General features: G+C 37.7%; 4 protein-coding genes across 8 annotated transcripts; all 4 read left to right on the top strand.

Annotated features, from left to right (window-relative positions):
- Positions 1–316: 316 nt before the first annotated feature.
- Positions 317–2,527, top strand: LOC105838037 (leptin receptor overlapping transcript-like 1). 2 transcript variants are annotated; one of them, XM_012683301.3, is made up of 5 exons: positions 317–448; positions 1,249–1,323; positions 1,410–1,608; positions 1,763–1,914; positions 2,121–2,527. In XM_012683301.3, exons 2-4 carry the CDS (start codon positions 1,283–1,285, stop codon positions 1,874–1,876), a joined length of 354 nt encoding a protein of 117 aa, XP_012538755.1. In that variant the 5' UTR covers positions 317–448; positions 1,249–1,282; the 3' UTR covers positions 1,877–1,914; positions 2,121–2,527. The 2 variants fall into 2 exon arrangements, with proteins under 2 accessions (XP_012538755.1, XP_012538756.1); XM_012683302.3 differs by lacking the exon at positions 317–448 and adding an exon at positions 482–1,014.
- Positions 2,528–2,681: 154 nt separating this feature from the next.
- On the top strand, positions 2,682–7,352 carry LOC105838055 (transmembrane channel-like protein 5). Of its 3 annotated transcripts, none has more exons than XM_012683332.3 (10): positions 2,682–2,990; positions 3,950–4,060; positions 4,149–4,477; positions 4,561–4,712; positions 4,975–5,059; positions 5,134–5,282; positions 5,358–5,751; positions 5,872–6,554; positions 6,635–6,768; positions 6,853–7,352. In XM_012683332.3, the coding sequence occupies exons 2-10, from the start codon at positions 3,979–3,981 to the stop codon at positions 6,978–6,980; spliced, it is 2,136 nt and encodes a 711-aa protein (XP_012538786.1). In that variant the 5' UTR covers positions 2,682–2,990; positions 3,950–3,978; the 3' UTR covers positions 6,981–7,352. The 3 variants fall into 3 exon arrangements, with proteins under 3 accessions (XP_012538786.1, XP_012538785.1, XP_012538784.1); XM_012683331.3 differs by having other exon boundaries at positions 2,682–3,614; XM_012683330.3 differs by having other exon boundaries at positions 2,682–4,060.
- Positions 7,353–7,509: 157 nt separating this feature from the next.
- Positions 7,510–8,350, top strand: LOC118646328. The gene has a single exon (XM_036288996.1). It carries the CDS (start codon positions 7,713–7,715, stop codon positions 8,259–8,261), a length of 549 nt encoding a protein of 182 aa, XP_036144889.1. The 5' UTR covers positions 7,510–7,712; the 3' UTR covers positions 8,262–8,350.
- Positions 8,182–22,530, top strand: LOC105838045 (dynein heavy chain 3, axonemal). 2 transcript variants are annotated; one of them, XM_036288940.1, is made up of 13 exons: positions 8,182–8,240; positions 8,372–8,579; positions 8,866–9,135; positions 9,305–9,667; positions 9,752–9,962; positions 10,069–10,296; positions 10,522–14,346; positions 14,521–14,826; positions 15,066–20,111; positions 20,195–20,352; positions 20,668–20,873; positions 21,271–21,833; positions 21,999–22,530. In XM_036288940.1, the coding sequence occupies exons 2-13, from the start codon at positions 8,410–8,412 to the stop codon at positions 22,293–22,295; spliced, it is 11,643 nt and encodes a 3,880-aa protein (XP_036144833.1). In that variant the 5' UTR covers positions 8,182–8,240; positions 8,372–8,409; the 3' UTR covers positions 22,296–22,530. The 2 variants fall into 2 exon arrangements, with proteins under 2 accessions (XP_036144833.1, XP_036144834.1); XM_036288941.1 differs by lacking the exons at positions 8,182–8,240; positions 8,372–8,579; positions 8,866–9,135 and having other exon boundaries at positions 9,591–9,667; positions 9,769–9,962.
- Positions 22,531–22,547: the final 17 nt, after the last annotated feature.

Below are 22,547 nucleotides of genomic sequence, written 5' to 3'. Positions count from 1 at the left end.
CTAATGTCCGTATTCATAGTCATTCCTTCCTTCCTTCCTTAATTTATATATTCAAGACCTTAAATTCATCTTTAGATGTTTTTTAGCCAATAAAATGATCCATATAGAACATCTAAAGATACACCCAAGGAAGTTTTAAATGTAAGATCTGACTGATTACGGGCAAAAATGAGAAAAAAAGAGTAATTAAACCGAGATTAAAGTTAATCTATTGCCGCAAGTGCAATAAATAAAAATCTTCCAACAATTTCAAAATTGGACAAAATTTTGTCTGTCCCACGTGTAGTTCGGTGCAGCTCTTCTCGACGATGTGCGGGATTTTAGTCGGTTGTCGGGTTTACGTCACGCGTAGTTCGCGGTCTCTGCACATCTCTGCGTAGAGGCATAGAGCGAGATTTCGATAAATATACACACTTGTCAAATCGATTTGCAATGGCCGGGATTAAAGGTTATTCGGCACATTTCCTATTATTTCTCGTGCGCGCTGCTCCCCACAGCGCGGATTCTCGTGAAATGTCATCGTTGCGAGGAGTCCGTGCGAAAACCGCGAAAATTGGCTGTCAAAACATAACCTCGTCGCGTTGTTATCGCCAATGTTTGACATTCGACGTTTGCCTGTCAGCAACGGTTCTTGCTGCTCAATTCAGTTCGTAATTCGATTTTAAGGGCAACGCACGACCTTCGCATTACGGTTTCCTTCGGTCTCCAAATGTCGCTGAAAGGAAAATTGCAATGAACGGAAAAACTTCGCTCTGTAACGTCGCGTTGTATTCTTTGCGATTTACCTTCAGTGTCTACATTTTAAAACGAACAATCGTTTACCTGTAGTTATACAAAAGATTTTATATAAATTTATCGCTACAGAGCTAAACTTAGACAGCCAAAAATGCATTATTAGACTTGTTTCTAGATGTAGTATGATGTTTACTGTGATACATAGAGATTAATTTTGTACTTCTTTATTTCATGACGTTCTTTCCTCGTGACGATCTACGCTCTCATTATCAAAACAGCGTAAGTTTGCCAGCGAGTAATTAAAATTTTTTTCCTTAAAATCTGTACAAGAGACACGTTTCGTATAACTCCTTAACACTGTTATTATGTCGGTCCATTTCTGTTTTAAATTTAATGCATAATAAAATAACATGTAATAGTGCTGGATAACGCTGTTCCTTGAACGTGTCTAATGTAATATTTATTATTCAATGAAATATATTTGTTATACTACAGAAATATGTATGATTACAGATTAGTACTGCTAGCATTTGCCGGTTCCATTGGAATGACCTTTGTCATTCTTGGTTGTGCATTACCAATATACAAGTGAGTATATCTCTTTGCATATAACCAATCTATTTTATGTATTCAATTTTCTTTGAATTGTAAAATGTAATGTGTACAATTTCTAGAGTATGGTGGCCATTTTTTGTTGTACTGTTCTACATATTGGCACCTATTCCGACTATAATAGCACGCCGCTACACAGATGATTCAGGAAGCAACAGTAATCCATGTTTAGAATTGGCAATATTTATTACAATGGGATTTGTTGTGTCGTCCTTTGCTCTGCCAATTGTGCTGGCGCGATCTCCGGTGGAAGAGCCAGTAGTACGTAGCATACAGAACATTATAAAATTATATAATATCTTGAAATTAAAATATATTAAAATAATAATAAATAGCATTTTTATAATAAATCATATAATAAATTTGCTTTTAATCCATCTGTTCAGCTAGATCGACAAATTATTTCTATTTACAGATACAATGGGGAGCCTGCTACCTGACATTAGCAGGTAATATTGTCGTATATTCCACTCTAGTCGGATTTTTCATAACCTTCGATCAGGATGACACCGATTACAACATGTGGTGAGGTACTGCTGCATCGTACTTATTCATCATAATAAAACTGTAAGTATGGTTTATTTTGAATATAACAAAAATCGGTCCTTTGAAATATTACTGAAGCTGATGTAAGATTAGTTATTGATGAGATTATTAATTTTGAAACCTAACAGTTCAAAAATATAGAATTCACACAAAAGACTTGAAATATTGATTTAATATATGTTACTTGTATTACATATGATATGTTGTAATGCATGAAATTATTTCAGGTTTTTTATGAGATTAAAAGGAAAAAAATATCAATCATGCAGTGCACTGACTGAAAGCTACATGTTGATTCTAAATTATACTATAAAACTTATTGTACACAATTTAATATAAACCTTAAATGGGTATTCTATCCTATATCGATGCTGGCAAAAGAAAATAGTATTATAGTGCACTAATGATAGAACGCATGAAACTACGCTGATGAGTATGGGAGTATTACTTGGATTCCACGCGTGATTTGGAGCAGCAAGGAAAAAACATGAATTTGATGTCTTAGGTTTTTCGTATGGAACTATTCAGGATAAACCTGAAGCGCAACAATGCAAGGATAATGTTGAAAATATTTTTTATTTAATCTAAGTCTTTCGTAATAATAATGGTAATAAAGTTACGATTTATTACTTCAGCTCGTCTCTTTTCAATAATCCTTGCGAAAACCAATAGAAAATTTTTTCGAGATTGTGTTAAAATAACTTGAAAATCATTTTTCACATTCTATATGTGTGTATATGTACACACACACACACACACACACACACACACACACACACACATAAAATTATAGTTTTGAATAAGAAAAAGTTTGTGATTATTTCTCTATACATATATAATTTTTTATTTAAACAAATTTTATAGCTATTATTTTGCGAAAAGAATTTAGAGAGGTTTTCTTTTACTCGCGGACTTTTTAGTGATTTAAACGGGCGCCATCGTGCCACGTAAAGTACAAAAATGACTTCCGGTTACTGTTGCGATAATTGGAAATCATCATCGCTTCAAGATGACGCCTTTTTGAGCGCAATCCAAGATTGAAGTCTTATTTCTTTAGCACATCACTTTCGAATGTTTATATAAATTCGATTGGTTAGGTAATCGACTGATCCTTTTTTATTTACGATGCTTCGAATTTCTCTTGAAAAAGATTCAAAGAGAGTATCTTGCGTCTCAAACTTTTCTGCGGATGTATCTTTGTGCGTTGCAAATTGAAATTTTCGGGCGTGTCCGAAAGTCGTAATTCCCAACTTTTTTCTGCAAATTTGATGATTCGCGATCAAGGCGCGAAGAGATTCAAATTTATATTTTGCTATCCATTGACAGTAAAATTAATCGAATGTTGTCTCGGATATTTAAAATTCAGCACAATTATTAAAAAGATCTAATTTAATTTGTTTGTGTAATGCATTTCTGCAAGATATATTTTTACTAGATGTTTATAATCTCAGAGATTAATATGCGAAATTTACTTTAGAAAGAAGGTTAGGTTAGGTTATAATATTCGTGAAATAATTGTAGTTGATTATTTTAACATTACTATCGAAAGAAGTTAATATAAAAATCATTTTTAACTTAAGTTTTACTTTTTTATTTATACCTACTTTAACACAATTGCGATTGTGAAAAGTACAAATTCAATCATGCAAAGTTAATGTTAAAGTATCATCCTCATCGATCGAAAAGATTGAACGACGAAGTACATGATTAAATAATTTGAGGTATGATTCCACACCTATTGGAGTCGAGTTTTATGGACTGTAAATTTTAGGAGAGAGTTAAATTTGTTTATCATGTAATTTTTTTTTCTACTTTAAATCAACATGCTTTATCTAATCACACATCTGTACCAAATCATTTCCCAGAGATTGCAATGCAAACGTATATATTGTAACATTTATTTTTGTTTTACTTGTTTGGAAGATATGATCACCGCTGATCAACGATTAACTGTTCTTTTAATTGTTAAACAACAATTACGTTTAAGAGCTTACATTTTAGAGACAATATTTTTTTATTAGTATACCAAGTGTTTATAAAGTTACTCTTTTTTCAGAATAGATAAACATATTAGATTTTACCAGAATGTCTTCTGAGGTTCAAGAAGCAGGACTCCAGGAGTCTTCAGATCAGTATGTTCAGATGCAACAGCTTTTGCCAAGAGGAAGTAAGTGTAGCCTCTAAGTATATGCTTATGTTAAAATTTTTATAAAATTGCTTTTTATAAGAATATATAAAATTAATTATATTTCTAGGAAAGGAAGGATGTAGTATGTTGGATGATTTAAATTTTTTGGCTATTATTCCATATGCCACTTTAAGAATGCGCAACATTGCTCATTTGTCTAACGAGCAATGCGCTAATGCTATTTTCAATCATTTGCAATCAAGCGATAAGTTTATGCAGAATGATCCTGAGTCCAAACAGTTCAGGTTGGAGACGGTGAGGACAATACCACAGTGCCTCACTGTGAAAAAATTTGTTAAATCACAGCTGTTAGCAACTATCAATCGAAAGACAAGGAAAAGATCGATTAACTGTTGGAAACTGTTTAGATATAATGTTAGTTTAAAGTTTGCAAAGGTAATGCTAATTCTATCAAAACAAAATTGTTGTTTTTGTATTATCAATAAAAAATTTAAAAAATTTGAATTCTCTTGACACAGATTTGGGTAATAATGCGAAACTTCTTATCGACAATGAAATTATGGCATCAAACAATTAAAACTATTGAGAGTCACCATGGAAGTGGTATAGCAACATACTTGAAATTTTTGAGATGGTTACTCTTTTTCAACATAATTTCCTGCATCTTGAGGTGCATACATTTTATCTTGTTTTGCAACGAGAACTTGTATTTATAATATGTATTTTGGTAAAAATTTTGCATTACTTTAAAGTTATTTAAAATTAAAAGAAAAATTTTTACAATATTTATAACTCTGACCTTTATTTTGTTGGCGAAGAGTACTTTACATAATTACAATTTTACAATAGCTTTTTTAATATTTATTTTACATAACTTCTTGTATTAAATGGAGTAATTAATAAGGTTTTAATAGATTTTTTTATATTTGCAGTGTATCTTTTATTGTGATTCCACAATCTTTGGATCAAACGCATGTACCAGACAACATTAAAGTACTAGATTTTTTAACAGGCAGTGTATGTATTGCAATTATTTATGAGTAGCATGTTTTTTTAAATATTGGCACACATCACGATATATTGATTTCCAGGGGTTTTTATCTTACACAATAATGTATTATGGTTTTTATTCTAATGGCACAGTAGACGCACTACTTGGAACCAAATATAGCATTCCATTTGCCTATTTTCTAACTCTGCTTTTTTGCTATATAATTACGTTTATTGCACTGTCTCTCAAGTATGTGATAAAATTAATGTGAATAAATTATTCGGTCAATTTGTAATTTATTTGTAATGTTAATTCTTTTTTTAGAGTTATATCTTCTTATAGAAAGTCTTACGTCGAGATACGTGGAAAAGTGCACAATTTATATTGCAACAAAATATTTTGTGGATGGGACTTTAGCATATCTTCGTCAAAAACTGCCACCTTGCAATCAGCATCAATTTATAAAGAACTGGAAGAGCTGTTAGCCGAAACGCGACAGCATATACGTTTGCACTGGTTTGCCAAGTGTTTGTTAATTATAACGCAACTTGCCGTAACATCTATTGTTATATTTATGATTTGCGGTGCTGGTGCACTCGTTTGGACGCTGTTAAGTCTAAGGTACGAAATAGAAGCATCCCCAACTATTTCGATTATGATTGTACCAATAGTTATTACTACCATCATTCACATCTTTCCAGCGATTATCTCCTATCTAGTAAGTAGCTTAATTTTTTATTATGAAAATAATTTGTTAAATTTAATAGTTAATATTATAGTATTATAATATTAACATTTTTATTTTTAGGCAATTATAATATTAATATTTTATTTTTAGGCGTCGCTAGAATGCTACAGTAACAAACGCACAGAACTTTACGTAACAATTGTCAGAAGTTACACAGTTGCCGCGACAATAATTGGTACTTTATTTGTCTTCTGGATAATTAACAGTACGTCGCATTGCTGGCAAACTCACTTAGGAGAAGAGATCTATCGGCTTATCATAGTGGATTTCATAGCTTCGCTACTAGAGGCATGTTTACATTTTACACGGTCCATGTTATACAAAGGATTTTCGACGAAAATCGGCAGACCGAAATTTGATATCGCTCACAACACATTAAATCTCATATATAATCAGACGCTCTTTTGGATGGGATTTTATTTTAGTCCACTAATATCCGTTACGATCGTGATAAAATTAATTTTTACGTTTTACGTGAAAAAGTACGAACTAAAAAGATATTACCAGCGGCCGTCACAACCCTGGCGAGCGGCACAAACGCAAACGCTGTTCCTGGCGCTGGCGTTTTTCAGCGTTATTGTCGTATTATTCACGATAGGATACATCATCACGAATGTGAAAAGTGACGAGTGTGGACCATTCAGAAATCATACTCACACTTGGGATTTTATTGTTGACGGAATGTTTTCGTTGAAAAGAGATAGTCCGTTTTGGAACGTTGTTTCAAAACTCACGAATTCAGTAACTGGCGCTGCGATATTGGTCGGCATGTGGTAGATAATTTATATGAATTATAAATATATATAATCAAATAATGTCAATATTATAAATTTATTAAATGTTTTTGTTAAAGTATTGCAGTGTATTGTCTTCGAGCAAAAGCAAACGCGAGTAAGGAACTTTTACAAATTTTGTCGGACATGCTTGTTCTGCAGTCTCAAGATAAACAATTTCTTTTAAAAAGTTTCGGTAAATGTGCTAATAAACGTAAGTTATGTGTACTATAAAATTATACATATCTCTATGTAATCATTGTTAACAACTTAAAAATATTGTTTTGTTATCTTTTAGATGCTTGTGTTTCTAATGAAAATAATCTTAGCCAGGATGTTGGGCTTGCTGAGCAAAATTATGAAAATAAAAAAATTTTACTTTCTCGTCGACGTACTTTATCATCGATCAATTTTGAAGAAAGATGATTATAGTTAATAATATGCATTAGTTGACAATTTGGTAACAAACTGCCAAAGCCTATATTAGAAGCATAATTTTTTTACATATAGTTGTAATTACTTTTAAATCTCATTTAAGAATTACTTCTACGATTTGTTAAAATCTGAACGTTCAAGATTGTTATATATAATAAAATAATAACATTTTTAATATAACACTTTTTACACAATATTAGACAATAAAATAATAATTATCTAATTGTGTTATGCATATTGTGATCTTATCTTAATTAATAATTATTTATATAATTATATATAATTGTAGATAATACCATTTATATTCAATCTCAGTAATCCTTTATTTTATTTTAATGTACATATATATATTATGTTCGTAAATTCATATCTTGTATCTTTTACCGATCATTTCCAATAATCTCCATACCGTCGTCATAGTTACCGTCGTGATATGATATACATATAACATGTTGATTCGAGTATTTCGAGTTAAGGAGAAATTGTCGATATACTTGTTAGTTGTTACTTGACAATTTGAATACATCAATTGCACATTAACATAGGTAAAATAGCCAACTCTATTAGCCGAACTTATTCATCTTTTCTAATAATAATAATATTGAACAATGATAAGAATATGGAATATAAAAGTCTTTTTTCTTAGACTACGCTCGTTAATGATTACTTGCAATTAAACAGGGTGTCTTTTGTATCTTCAATATGTTAACTTGAGTGACAAAAATGGCTGAAGAAAAGGAAACACGTGGAACTTCGGACAAAGTAAATGTAATAGTGGGATCTAAGGATTGTGCATCACCGGTAACTTTAAAAGCGCTGCAACTTGCAGAGAAAGAGAAATTGATACAGGAATCTTCGTGGACGAAGACTGTTCCATACAAATACTGGCACAGCTATGTAAAACCTACTGATAGTATAGGCAGTATCTTTACACCCAGCGTAAACACATATCGAACCAGAACTCTGACTAGACGTAGTGTCAAGCCTGCACGATGGCATCCTTTTGGTACCGATGGCGTACTTGCAAGTCCACCTCATATTCTTGTCGAACGACATAACGAGGAACTTAAACGAAAAATTGCAGTAACGGAAGAGAAGAAACGCGATTCTTTACCAGAAAATATAGTGAGTCTGAGAGATTTAGCGGATGATACGTGGTTGCGGAAGAAAAGTCGGAAGACAAAAATCTTGATGAAAAAAGAATTAACCATGTGCAAGAAAAAAATAACAAAGCAAAAATTGGATCGAGAGGTAACACGAAATGTTTTTTAAATTCTATAAATACTTTAAATAAAAGATTTTAATGTTTTCTTAATTGAGTGGACAAATATTTAAGATAATTAAAAATTACATATCATAGATAGTACCTTATGTTGAAGCAGAAATTCCGAAATCTGTGGATGAACAATTAGCTGAAATAATGGCAATTATTGATAAGGAGCAGAAACGATTAGTAAAACCTGAGGATGTTGCCAAAATAATTTATCTTAGAGATCATTGCATAAGCTACCATCACATACAACCATACGATTATGTTAATATTGAAACAGCGAAGAAGCGCATTAGTGATAAGTTACAAGAACGTGAGGAGTAAGTATCATATTTATTTATTTCTATGTTATTTAGTCTGAAAATAGTTTAAACTTTTTGAAACATTACTCATTACCATGTTTCGATTTTATTTAATTTTTTGATTTGTTTAAATAGAAAAACGAATATTCTATAATAACTACTATTTGTAAAATATATACATTAATGTATATATTTTATATTAATGTATTTTAAATTATTTTTAAAGCATTTTATACGCATTTTACACTGACAATAAATTTTTATGAACTTTTTAATTAAATAATCAAAGAAATGTCTTTTACAGCTTTGACATTATAATGAAAGGTTTGGAGCCAGAAATAATTGATGACTATAAACGAAGCATTCGTAGTGCAATTGTGGATTACATTTTGATAGATTCCGATGAACGAAAACGTTTATCTATCGAGACTTTTCCTATCGAATTTCCCGTTTTGTGCATTCGAGCACCAGTGCCCTGGCATCAGTCCAAAGTTATGGCAAGTCATTTGGTGCGACACAATCTTTTTATCGGGAATGAGATATTAAGAGACATCCAAGATCTATGGTTTAAAAAGTAAGATTCTATGATTATGAAGATTAAAAGATTAGAAGTTTAATTTTTTTGTTCTACTGATTAATTAAATAATTGAAATAATTTAAATGAAATACATTGCTTTTATCGTCGAGTTTGTTTTTCTGAATTAATGTTTAATATGAATTTATTATTTTTTTTCTTATCTTAGATACCATCAAATAAGAATAATTCATATGCAAGATTTTGGCACGCTTCCTGTTCCGGCTATGGAAATTGAACCAAGACTTGACGCCTTGTGTGTTGCTGCTACCGACATTCTTGTTAAAGAATGGCTGGCCGACGTGGCGGAAATCTTTCTCGAGAAAAAACACGATTGGTCGCAATACTTTGAAACGCAATCCGACGCATCCACCGCAATGATAGAGAAATATTTTCGCAGCGTTAATTCTTTATTATCGAAGCAATTGCGAATCATGATAATGAAAACGCTAGAAGATGTAAGGGACTTTTTTATGCGGTACAAAGCTGGCAATATGTTCGAAGGAGATTACAAGGATCTCATGTTTCTCGAGTAAGATTTAATTCCTTCCTTATACATATTGCTATATTTTGTGTAATTGCAATGAATTTGAATACAGCAGAAATTACATTGTAGAACTCCTTTCATAACAGTAAAAGTGGAACCAGAACTTAATACGACGAGATTGCACTGCAGACCGAGTGTCTTAAAATTGCACACCATGATCTCGCAATGTTTTGACAAAATCATCATGGTAGGCGCCGCGATACCCAAAATAGAGGCTATTCTGTTTCCGGAACTAAAGAATGTTGGTCATTTATTTCCTATTTTGCGATTTGAAGATACGGTAATTATATGTATAATATTTATATTGTAAAAAAAAAACTTAAATGAGAGAGAATGCTGAACGTTTGATAAATTAATCACGCAATTCTTCTATCGCGTTGCAATAGGTATTGAGCATCATCAACGACGTCTTGGACGTAATTATTAAGCATATGACTGGTCCCGATAATTATCTCAACTGCTATCAGAATTTGCTGTATATCACGAGTGGGACAGCCGCAAAAAAATTAGACAATTTTTTCAAGCTTGAGCCGGTACCATTGTTACGAGAGTTTGAACAACAGATAAAGGCATATGATGCTTTGCGAAAAGAGATTTGTATGTTTCGATGTAAAGTAAGTATGAATAAATTACGATTATTTTGGATGATAACCTACATAATTCTTTATCTTACATTCACAATACGAATTATTAATTTAAAAATATTTTTTATCTTTTTATATAACGTAATATTATTTACTATCAACCTGATTTCTAGAGAAAAGTTTATAGCGTTATGCTAGTCTCATAAATTTCAGAAATTCGTAATAATTTATATAATTTGTTTTTTTTTACAACAGATTCCACTAAATATGATCGAGATCGATTGTAGTACAGTGAATGATACGATGAGAGAAATTCTGTATACGCTTCGAAGTAGAATATGTGACTTTTTTGCGGACGAGTTACGAGCTAACAATCGTGAATTGTGCTCAGTTTTTGACGAGATTGCGGAGACTATTTCGAAGATGCCGGAAACGACACAGCAAGTTGTCGAGCTGTACAACTATTTGTGCGAGAGCCGCGATACGACGATGTTCAATCTGAGAAGACGGTTAGCGCGTTCGGTCGAACTGACATTGTTCCTATTTGATCATCAGCCGCTCTCGGACGAAGATATTCACTTAAATTCACGTACTATCACTTGGCCAAAGGAAATGGAAGTTGTGATGGAATTGGCGAGTAATAGATTAAACATGAGAAAGGACTTTCTGGAAACGATGCTTCGTACGAGACGAAATACCTTTGAGAAGAAAATAATTACGATACAACTGGAGATCGAGCAATTCAAGCGAAAAGATCCACCGGTTCTCACGATGGAGGAAATGGAACAAGCTGTAAAAGAAATTGAACACATTTCTGCAACCATGACAGAGATCCGTAAGGAAGCTGAAGAGATCAATGAGGAGGAGGGACTGCTGGACATGGAACTGAGCCCGTACATGGAGCTGCCAGCTATGTCTAGCACGGTCGACACCTTCGACAAGCTCTGGCATATCGCTTTGGACTTCCATCGTAATTACGACAAATGGTTCTATGGTCCATTTATGGGTCTGGACGCTGAGCAAGTGCGCGAGGAAACCGAAAATACATGGCGAACCTTATACAAGCTGTCGCGTATGCTAACGGACGTACCAGGCGCGAGACGCGTCGCCGAGATGGTGCGCGGCAAAGTGGAGAAGTTCCGGCAATTTATTCCAGTATTGCAGATTATTTGTACACCGGGTCTGCAAACGCGACACTGGGAGGCGATTAGCAAGATTATCGATGTGCCGATAGTATTAACAGACATTAGTAATCTATCAGAAATGATTGAGTATGGTCTACCCGCTTACATTGCCAAGCTGGAAGAGATAGGTTCAGCAGCTACGAAGGAGTACACTTTGCAGCGAAATCTGCAGAAAATGAAGGAGGAGTGGCAGGAGGTGTACTTCGAATTGACACCTTATCGAGAAACTGGGGTGTATATATTATCCGCTGTAGACGACATACAGATGTTGCTGGACGATCACATTCTCAAGGCGCAGACTATGCGCGGTTCGCCTTTTGTGAAGGCATTTGAACAAGAGATGCAACAATGGGAAGAAAAACTGATAATGATGCAGGATATCATTGATCAGTGGCTGCTTTGCCAGGGCACTTGGATGTATCTCGAGCCGATATTTAGTAGTGAGGATATTATGCGCCAGATGCCGACCGAATCGCGAAACTTTCGCAGGATTGATAAGATCTGGCGTAGCATTATGTCATATGTTTTTGACAATAGACGGGTGACCGATGCTACCGCAATGCCGAATATGCTGCAGGAATTCAAGCTCTGCAACTCGCTTCTCGAGGAGATCCAGAAGGGTCTGAACGATTACTTGGAGAAAAAACGTCTGTTCTTCCCGCGATTCTTCTTCTTGTCAAACGACGAACTCCTGGAGATTCTGTCCGAAACCAAAGATCCACAGCGAGTGCAGCCGCATCTGCGGAAGTGCTTTGAAGGTATCAGTAAGCTCCGTTTTACTAAGGACGAGGAGATCATTGGCATGTTATCGGCTGAGGAGGAGTACGTGCCCCTAAGCGGCAAGATTTATCCGGCCGATGCGAAAGGTATGGTTGAAAGATGGTTGTGTCAAGTCGAAGAGCTCATGGTGATATCATTGCGCGATGTCGCCGAGCAGAGTATAATAGCATACTTCGATGCCATGCGTGAGGAGTGGGTGCTTTCGTGGCCCGGTCAAATCGTCATCTGTAGCAGCCAAATACACTGGACCAGTGAGGTGTACGAATCCTTCGAGGATCGTTCCACGGCATCTTATCTGCATAAGTGCACTGATCAAATAGAGGATATTGTGGCGCTCGTACGTGGTAAATTAGAACCCGGTGCCAGGATAACATTGAACGCCCTGATAGTTATAGACGTACACGCCCGGGACGTAGTGAAGCTGTTGGTCGACAAACGAGTCGACAATCCTTCGGATTTCAACTGGATAGCGCAACTTCGTTACTACTGGCTGGACGACTGCATCACCGTCTCTATGGTCACGACTAATATTATGTATGCCTTCGAGTATCTCGGCAACACGTCCAGACTGGTGATAACACCACTAACGGATCGATGCTACAGAACTCTGATGGGCGCACTAAAACTAAACCTGGGTGGTTCGCCGGAAGGGCCGGCGGGCACTGGTAAGACGGAAACGGCTAAAGATCTCGCGAAAGCCGTGGCCAAACAGTGCGTGGTGTTTAACTGTTCTGAGGGACTTGATTACAAGGCGATGGGCAAGTTCTTTAAAGGTCTCGCGCAATCGGGAGCCTGGGCGTGTTTCGATGAGTTTAATAGGATCGAACTGGAGGTGCTGTCCGTGATTGCACAACAGATATTATCAATACAGATGGCCATAAGTATGAAGCTCGACAAATTTGTGTTCGAGGGCACTGAATTAAAATTGAATCCCACTTGCAACGTCATTATAACTATGAACCCAGGTTACGCCGGTCGGCAGGAGCTACCGGACAATCTGAAGGTGTTATTCCGAACAGTAGCGATGATGGTGCCGGACTATGCCATGATCGGTGAAATCACCTTGTATTCATACGGCTTCACGGATGCCAAGCCTCTCGCAGAGAAAATAGTTCACACCTACAAGCTGTGCTCTGAACAGTTAAGTTCGCAAAGTCATTACGATTACGGAATGCGAGCAGTCAAGACCGTGCTGATAGCGGCTGGCAATCTGAAACTTAAGTATCCGAAGCGCAACGAACATATTCTAGTCCTACGTGCCATTGTGGACGTCAATCTGCCCAAGTTCTTGTCCGAAGACATTTCTCTCTTCAACGGCATCTACATGGATCTCTTCCCGGACGTGCAGTTGCCTCAACCGGAACGTGACGAATTGGTGGAACTGCTGAAGAAGAATTTGGAAAAGCGGAATCTCCAAGCTACTAACTGGTATCTAGAAAAGATCGTACAGATCTACGAAATGTTACTTGTACGGCACGGCTTAATGATCGTCGGCACGGCCTTGGGCGGAAAGACTCAGGCCTATCAGGTGTTGGCCGAATCCCTGGGCGATTTGTCGGGCATACGTAAAGCTACGATGCGAGAATATCGCACGGTCTATCGGGTGATCAATCCTAAATCCATTCCGTTGAGCCAACTGTACGGTAGCTTTGATCCGGTGTCGCATGAGTGGAGCGACGGCGTGCTAGCCAATACGTTTCGTGAATACGCGCAGTCCATCGCGATCGAACGCAAGTGGATTGTCTTCGACGGTCCAGTGGACGCGATCTGGATCGAGAGCATGAATACCGTACTGGACGACAATAAGAAGCTCTGTCTGATGTCCGGCGAAATTATACAGATGTCCGCGAAGATGAACATGTTTTTTGAGCCGGCCGATCTCGAACACGCCTCGCCCGCCACCGTCAGCAGATGCGGCATGATTTACATGGAGCCCTCTCAATTGGGTTGGCAACCAATCTTCGAATCTTATAAAAAGCATCTTAGGGAGAAATTATTAGTCGAGCAATATGAACTCATTGTCGAGTTAATCGAGTGGCTGACTGTGCCGATATTACGTTTTATTCGATATAATTGTAAAACTTTTATAGATACATCAGAGATACATATGTTTTTAGTAAGTACAAAAAACTGAAAATCTGTACTAAACTTGTGTACTTGATTTAAGAAGATTTAATTTTATTTAAAATAAGAAAAAGATAAATCTTTTAAAGTTAAAAAATTACAATATGTTAAAAATATGTGTAATTTTTCACATTTATTTTAATGTAATATTTTTTTGGTTTAATAGTCTTTCACGAGAGTATTCAGCATGATGTTGGCAGAGGAAACGCAAGTGAGCACAGTGTGGCTTCAATGCGTATTATTATTCAGTATAGTTTGGGGCATTTGCTCAACATTAACAAGTGACAGTAGAAAAACCTTTGATGTGTATCTGCGAAAATTATTACTCGGTAATATCGATGAGTATCCTAAACCGAAGGTGTTCAAATTGACGAAGCAACAAATCTTTCCCGATAGAGGTACGGTATATGATTGGATTTACGATAAGAGAAACAATGGATGCTGGATATCTTGGTTGGATACTATGCAGCAGGTATTGTGAAAAATACTTGTATATCGAACAAGAAGAAATTTTAAAAAATTAAAATTTTTAACTTTATGTTTTTAAAACCTATTTAAAAGTATATGAATTTTATACATTTTAAATATTATTAAGAGAAAAAATTAATAAATAAAAACTGAAAAATAAAAATAAAATCTTTAAGTAAAATATCTAAAATTTATGAATATAAAGTAAGAAAATAATAGACATTTAGAATATTCACATTCCAGGCACCTTTGCCGGCAACAGCGAAAGCCAGCGAGCTCATCATCCAGACGATGGAAACGTCCATTCAGTATTTCTTTATCAAGAAATTTATGCACCGATCAGTGCCGCTTCTGTTCGTGGGTCCGACAGGCACTGGCAAGTCCGCAATTGTGCTAGACTATCTTGTATCACTGCCACGGGAGAAATATCTTGAGAATGTTGTAAACTTTAGTGCGCGTACGAGTGCGCCGCAGACACAGGAAATAGTTATGTCGAAGTTAGATAGAAGGAGAAAAGGGGTTTATGGTCCCGCTATGGGGAAGAAATGCGTATTATTTGTAGACGATCTTAGCATGCCACAGGTCGAGATCTATGGCGCCCAACCACCGATAGAGCTACTTCGTCAGTGGGTAGATCACGGCTACTGGTTCGATCCGAAGGACACCTCGATGCTGTATCTGGTAGATATCTTGTTGATCGCTGCTATGGTTCCACCTGGAGGTGGTTCTAATGTTGTGACACAGCGTTTCACTCGCCATATGCATGTGATTGGTATCGATTCTTTCGAGGAGGCCACGATGACAAAGATTTTCTCTTCGATTCTCGACTGGCATTTTGCCAAAGGCTTCATCCTGGAGGTTTCACGATTAAGTAAAATGGTGGTGAACGCTACTATGAAAGTGTTTCTTGAAGCCATCAAGAATTTCCTACCAACGCCATCGAGGAGTCACTACAAATTCAACTTGCGTGATTTCAGTCGAGTTATCGGTGGCGTGCTTTTGGTACCGGCTACTAGAATGAAGGATCCTGACAAGCTTATTAGATTGTGGATTCACGAAGTATACCGAGTTTTTCATGACAGACTAATAGACGATACCGATCGTGAAACACTGTTCAGGTTGATACGACACACATGCTACGATCAACTGCGACAGCCGTTAGAGAAAGTGCTCGCTAATTTGTTGAAGGCAGGTGAAAAAGCGATCAAGAGTTCTCACATTTGTGATCTTTTCTTCGGGAACTACATCGAGCCCGACGCTGATCCGAAGGTGTATGACGAAGTGACGGATTTGGACGATCTTCAGGAGAAAATGGATTACTATTTGTCAGAGTACAATGCGGTTTCGCAGACGCCGATGAACCTGGTGCTATTTCGTTACGCCATCGAGCACGTGTCCCGTATTTCTCGAGTATTGTTGCAGGATAACGGCCACGCCTTGCTCGTCGGGGTGGGTGGTTCCGGTCGCAATTCCTGTGCCAAACTGGCAACCAGCATGTGCGAGTATCAGATACATCAAATCGAGATCACTAGGACTTATGGTCCGACTGAGTGGCGAGAGGACCTAAAACAATTGCTGTTGCGCGTTGGCTGTGACGGCAAGCCTACCGTTTTCATCTTCGGCGATCATCAAATCAAGGATGAATCTTTTATCGAAGACATCAACATGATTCTGAATACCGCGGATGTGCCGAACTTGTATGCGATGGATGAGAAGGCAGAGATATTAGAGAGGATGATGACCGTCGCGCGGGATGTGAGCGGCGGTAAGAAAGTAGAAATGACGCCGCTGGTACTGTACAATCTTTTTATCGAAAGGATTAAGAAGAATCTTCACATAGTCTTGACGATGTCGCCAATAGGTGACACTTTCCGCAATCGTCTCAGGATGTTTCCTTCGCTTATCAATTGTTGCACTATCGATTGGTACACTTTTTGGCCCGAAGATGCCCTTGAAAAAGTAGCTAGAATGTCGTTGAGAGATCTCGATATCGGTTCGGAACTACGAGAGAAATGTGTGCAGATGTGCAAACAGTTTCACACAAGCGTCTCCGTGACGAGTGAAGATTATTATTTAACTTATGGTAGACGATATTACATCACACCCACAAGTTTCTTACAACTAATCAAGTCATTGTACAGATTGCATGGACAAAAAATCGAGCAGATTACCGTCCAGCAGAATCGCTACGAAACTGGTCTAGAAAAGCTGGATTTCGCCGCCAGCCAAGTGACGATTATGCAGAACGAGTTGCATCAATTACAGCCGAAATTATTAGCGCAGTCGCAATTGAGCGACAAGCTAATGATACGAATCGAACAGGACACGGTGAATGTGGAGGCGAAGAAAGAGATCGTGGCGGCTGATGAAGCTTTGGCGAATGAAGCGGCTGCAGCGGCTCAAGCGATTAAGGACGATTGCGAAAGCGATCTGGCGGAGGCCACTCCGGCATTGGAAGCCGCCCTAGCGGCATTGGACACTTTGAAACCAGCAGACATCACGATTGTGAAAGCGATGAAGAGTCCACCTGCTGGCGTTAGACTGGTAATGGAGGCGGTTTGCGTACTGAAGGGTGTGAAACCAGACCGAGTACAAGATCCGGTCACTGGCCAAATGGCAGATGATTACTGGCCCGCATCTATTAAGCTACTGGGCGACATGAAATTCCTGGAAAACTTGAAAAATTTTGACAAGGACAACATACCGCCGGCGTACATGAAGCGTATTCGCGAGAAGTTTATAAATGACCGCAGTTTCCAGCCGGACGCAATCAAGAAAGTTTCCACTGCGTGCGAAGGTCTCTGCAAATGGGTGCGCGCCATGGAGGTGTACGATCGCGTGATCAAGGTCGTAGCACCGAAGAAGGCAATGCTGGCGGAGGCGGAGGCCGCACTGGCCACGCAAATGGAAATGCTTAACGAGAAGAGGGCTCTGCTGCAGGAAGTCACGCAGAAATTACAATCGCTGAACGACGAGTTCGCTGAGTGTATGCGTGAGAAGAAGAAGCTGGAGGATCAAATCGACTATTGCAGCCAGAAGTTGGAGAGAGCCGAGAAGCTGCTGGGTGGTCTGAGTGGCGAGAAGAACAGATGGAGTGAGACCGCCGATAAACTGGGCGCCAGCTTAGGGAACATAATCGGAGATGTTCTTTTGTCGTCCGGAGTAGTGGCTTATCTGGGAGCGTTTACAGTAGAATACAGAAACAAGTTAATTGATCAGTGGCACTCTTCTTGCATGCAAGCAGCTATACCATGTGGAGCAAAATTTAATCTGATCGATATATTGGGTGAGCCCGTAGAAATAAGGGGATGGACTATTCAAGGTCTACCGGCCGATAACTTCTCGATAGAAAATGGTATAATCGTGAAGCATGCCGACCGTTGGCCGCTCATGATCGATCCGCAGAATCAGGCAAATAAGTGGGTGAAAAACATGGAAAAGCCGAACAAGCTGACAGTGATTAAACTTACAGATCCTAATTACGCGAGAGTGATGGAAACGAGCATTCAGCTCGGAACGCCGGTGTTACTGGAGAACATTCTCGAGGAAATTGATGCAATTTTAGAACCAGTATTGTTGAAGAACGTATACAAGCAGCGTGGAGTACTGTACATGAAGTTCGGCGAGACCGTGCTGGAGTACAATCCGAACTTTAGATTCTATATCACCACGCGTCTGCGAAATCCGCATTACCTGCCCGAAATCGCGGTAAAGGTGACGCTACTGAACTTCATGATCACACCAAAGGGTCTGCAAGATCAATTATTAGGTATAGTAGTGGCCAAGGAATTACCGACACTAGAGGAGAAAAAGAATCAACTAATAGTGGAGGGCGCGAATAACAGAAGAATCTTGAAAGAGATTGAAGATAAAATCCTGGAAGTTCTCACAACATCCGAGGGTAACATACTTGAGGATGAGACCGCTATTAGAATACTCTCGACCTCAAAGATGCTGTCAGAAGACATTCAGACGAAACAGGAAATTGCAGTGAAGACCTCTGCGGAGATAGACAAAGCTCGCAATGGTTACAAGCCCGTCTCAAAACACGGCGCGATTCTCTTCTTTTGTATCTCCGAGTTAGCTAACATCGATTCTATGTACCAGTATTCGCTACCATGGTTTCTGCATCTTTATGTCATGGCAATAGCTCACAGCGAACAGTCGACTGATCTGGACACACGAATGAAGAGTCTCAATTCATATTTTACTGCGAGCATCTATAGAAACGTGTGCCGTTCTCTGTTCGAGAAGGACAAATTAATATTTTCTCTGGTGCTCTGCGCTGGTCTGCTACGCGCCGCTCATAAACTGGAAGAAGAGCTCTGGGTGTTCTTGTTGACGGGAGGAGTAGCTCTCGATAATCCTTATCCCAATCCCGATCCTTCGTGGCTGTCCGACAAATCCTGGTCCGAAATTGTGAGGGCAAGTCTTCTACCGGGTCTTGAAAAGTTGAGGGAATCTTTCCAGTCCAACGTGTCGCAGTGGCAGTCATATTACGACCTATCGAATCCACAGGATCATCCTTTCCCACCACCGTTTGACCACGAAGACGAGAAGACCTTGAAAAAGCTCGTGATTCTAAGATGCGTGAGGACCGACAAGCTGGTCGCTGCCGTTCAATCATTCATCATCCATCACATGGGCGCGTCTTTCGTGGAACCACCGCCGTTTGATCTTCAGAGTTCGTATGACGACTCGAGCAACATCACACCTCTCATCTTTGTGCTCTCGCCCGGATCAGACCCGATGGCCGGGCTGATTAAATTTGCCGAGGATCGCGGAATCTCGAAAAAGAATCTCATGACGATATCGCTAGGCCAGGGCCAAGGCCCGATTGCAATTGGTATGATCGAGCGCGGTATCAAAAGCGGCGAATGGGTCATCCTGCAAAACTGCCACCTCGCCGTGTCGTGGATGAAAGAACTCGACCGAATATGTGACGAAATCATCGTGTCCGAGAAGACGCATCGCGACTTCCGCTTATGGCTGACTAGCTATCCATCTAAAGGATTTCCAGTATCTATATTGCAGAACGGCGTCAAGATGACGAACGAACCACCCAAAGGATTGAAGAATAACTTGCTGCGGAGTTATTTGAACGATCCTATATCGGATCCTGTATTCTTCCGCGAGTGTACGAAGATAGTGGAATGGAGGAGATTGCTGTTCTCTCTGTGTTTTTTCCACGCGGTGGTGCAGGAGAGACGGAATTTTGGTCCACTTGGTTGGAACATACCTTACGAGTTTAACGAGTCCGATTTGCGTATCAGTATTTTGCAATTACAGGTATGACAATAGGGGTCTTTTATTAATTGAATGAAAATATTATCATGAAATGGGGTTACTATATTTGTATTATTTGAATCTAGCTGTTTTTAAATGACTACGACGAAGTGCCGTTCGACGCGCTCATTTATCTGACAGGGGAATGCAATTATGGAGGCAGAGTGACTGATGATAAAGACAGACGCCTACTGAATTCGTTGCTGAAGAAATTTTACAATCTTGAAGTTATTACAAATACAGAGTAATAATACTCCTTCTCAATACTACATAGAATTTTAAAAAATCTAAAAACGTTTCTTTGATCAAATTGTTATCGATTTCCTTACGAAAAAGTTTAAGCTTAAATAAAAATAACTAAAATAATTATTCCTCAAATTTCTAAAACGGAGATTATATTTTCAATAATGTTGTAATATAAAATCTAATTTTATATAAAAAAGTTAAGCAAAATATTTAAATTACGATCAAATTTTTCTTAAAATTTTAAGTTGTTAAATAAAACTTGAATTTCCTAGATTTTTCTTTATTAATCTTATTATGTAATTTGTCTTTCTAGGTACTCATTTTCTCCGAGCGGAATTTATCATATACCTGAGGACACCGATTATGAAGGATGTTTGAAGTACATTCGCAGACTTCCAATTAATCAGATGCCGGAAGTTTTTGGTTTGCATGAGAATGCGGACATAGCGAAGGACAATCGAGAAGCAATGCAACTGTTGGCCGGTGTGCTTTTAACACAGCCACAAATTAGCGGAGTAGGCGAGTATACACATATTTCTCTATTTCCAATCTCAAGTCAATTTTCATAAACTGAGAGTAATCACTGAGATCTTTTTTTACTTCTTATAATTGAAATAATATTGTTGCTAAATCCCTATTAATATTACACATAATTTCACTTAATATATTTAATATTCAGACTATGTGTGTGTGTGTGTATATCACTAAAATAATTGCAAAAACAAGATATAAATAATTTATTGTAAAATTATAATAGACAAAATCACAATAATATAAAATTTTATGCAATCGTACTATAACACTGCTGTAAAATAGCAGCATAAAAATGTTGGCCTGGAATCTATTTGCAATAATGTAATGTCATTGCTTTTACATGTCGTGCAAATTGAATAAAAATTTTTTAAATTATTATTAGGAGTCGAGAAAGATACGGACGAAGTAGTTTTCGCTCTGGCTAGTGAGATTTTATCGAAGATGCGACCACAATTCGATATTGAATATGTATCGAACAAGTATCCGGTGCTTTACATGAATAGCATGAACACAGTGTTGCGTCAGGAACTTGTTAAATTCAACGGTCTCACGGAGGTTATCAAGGAAACGTTGGACAACGTGCAAAAAGCCATTAAAGGATTGGTGTTGATGTCGCCGGAATTGGAAAATGTCTATCTCAGCTTGAGCATTGGCAAAGTGCCGCTCGCTTGGGACAGAAAATCGTACCCCTCCCTGAAACCGCTCGGCAGCTATGTGAATGATCTACTGACGAGATTGCAGTTTCTACAAGATTGGATCGACCACGATGCACCAAATGTGTTTTGGATATCCGGTTTTTTCTTCACGCAGTCGTTTCTGACGGCGGTGCTGCAGAATTATGCTCGTAAACACAAAATACCGATTGATCAATTGGACTTCGAATTCGAAATCACTCAGTTTGAGTCGAGCATCAACACCGCGCCTTCATACGGAGTTTATATAACTGTATGTAAAATTCTATTAATATATAATTTAATAATTATACAATCAAAATGTGAAGCTATATTAAAATTTCAGAATATTATTTTGCCACGATGACATTTTCGTTTTTATATATTTTTATTTAATTATTATTTATAAATTAATTTTTATATGCGATATTGTTCTCAGGGTCTCTTTCTGGAGGGAGCTCGATGGAACAGAAAGATGAGACTGCTAGATGAATCCAAGCCCAAGATAATGTTCGATATGCTACCCATCATATGGTTAAAACCTGGAGAAAAAGCTAAATTTAACATAAGAAACGTTTATTATTGTCCAGTATATAAGACAAGTGCTAGACGTGGTGTATTAGCAACCACTGGACATTCTTCCAATTTTATATTGTATATTTTGATCCCGACGGATCTGGACGAATCACATTGGATTAATCGAGGTGTGGCTGCCCTTTGTCAACTCGATGATTAATAAAAACAATATAAGGTATGAATCCTCGGAGTGACTTATTTAATGATAATAATTTGTTAACATAACCTGATAAAAAACATGTCTGATAATGGAATTAATTGTGTAGAAATGTTATAGCTACTAAAGAACTTTGACAAACATTTACAGCTTTCTTATATATTAAATGGCAGCCATGTATTTTTTTTTAAGTATCGTATAATACATCGAGACATACACAGATCAAAAACAAAGAAAATTTGCAGAATCAGGAAA

The sequence above is a fragment of the Monomorium pharaonis genome, chromosome 6 (assembly GCF_013373865.1).
Source record: "Monomorium pharaonis isolate MP-MQ-018 chromosome 6, ASM1337386v2, whole genome shotgun sequence".
Lineage (NCBI taxonomy): Eukaryota > Metazoa > Arthropoda > Insecta > Hymenoptera > Formicidae > Monomorium > Monomorium pharaonis.
This window is presented reverse-complemented; position numbering and strand designations above follow the sequence as displayed.

What these genes read in the sequence shown, in the direction of transcription:
- LOC105838037 (XM_012683301.3), top strand. Translation starts at nt 1,283, where the DNA reads ATGACCTTTGTCATTCTTGGTTGTGCATTACCAATATACAA. An exon ending in TGTGCATTACCAATATACAA is followed by an intron (nt 1,324 to 1,409) that starts GTGAGTATATCT and finishes TACAATTTCTAG; the next exon opens with AGTATGGTGGCCATTTTTTG. An exon ending in CTCCGGTGGAAGAGCCAGTA is followed by an intron (nt 1,609 to 1,762) that starts GTACGTAGCATA and finishes TTCTATTTACAG; the next exon opens with ATACAATGGGGAGCCTGCTA.
- LOC105838055 (XM_012683332.3), top strand. Translation starts at nt 3,979, where the DNA reads ATGTCTTCTGAGGTTCAAGAAGCAGGACTCCAGGAGTCTTCAGATCAG. An exon ending in TAGATTTTTTAACAGGCAGT is followed by an intron (nt 5,060 to 5,133) that starts GTATGTATTGCA and finishes ATTGATTTCCAG; the next exon opens with GGGTTTTTATCTTACACAAT. An exon ending in GCGATATTGGTCGGCATGTG is followed by an intron (nt 6,555 to 6,634) that starts GTAGATAATTTA and finishes TTTTTGTTAAAG; the next exon opens with TATTGCAGTGTATTGTCTTC.
- LOC118646328 (XM_036288996.1), top strand. Translation starts at nt 7,713, where the DNA reads ATGGCTGAAGAAAAGGAAACACGTGGAACTTCGGACAAAGTAAATGTA.
- LOC105838045 (XM_036288940.1), top strand. Translation starts at nt 8,410, where the DNA reads ATGGCAATTATTGATAAGGAGCAGAAACGATTAGTAAAACCTGAGGAT. An exon ending in CAGAGATACATATGTTTTTA is followed by an intron (nt 14,347 to 14,520) that starts GTAAGTACAAAA and finishes TTGGTTTAATAG; the next exon opens with TCTTTCACGAGAGTATTCAG. An exon ending in CATACGGAGTTTATATAACT is followed by an intron (nt 21,834 to 21,998) that starts GTATGTAAAATT and finishes TATTGTTCTCAG; the next exon opens with GGTCTCTTTCTGGAGGGAGC.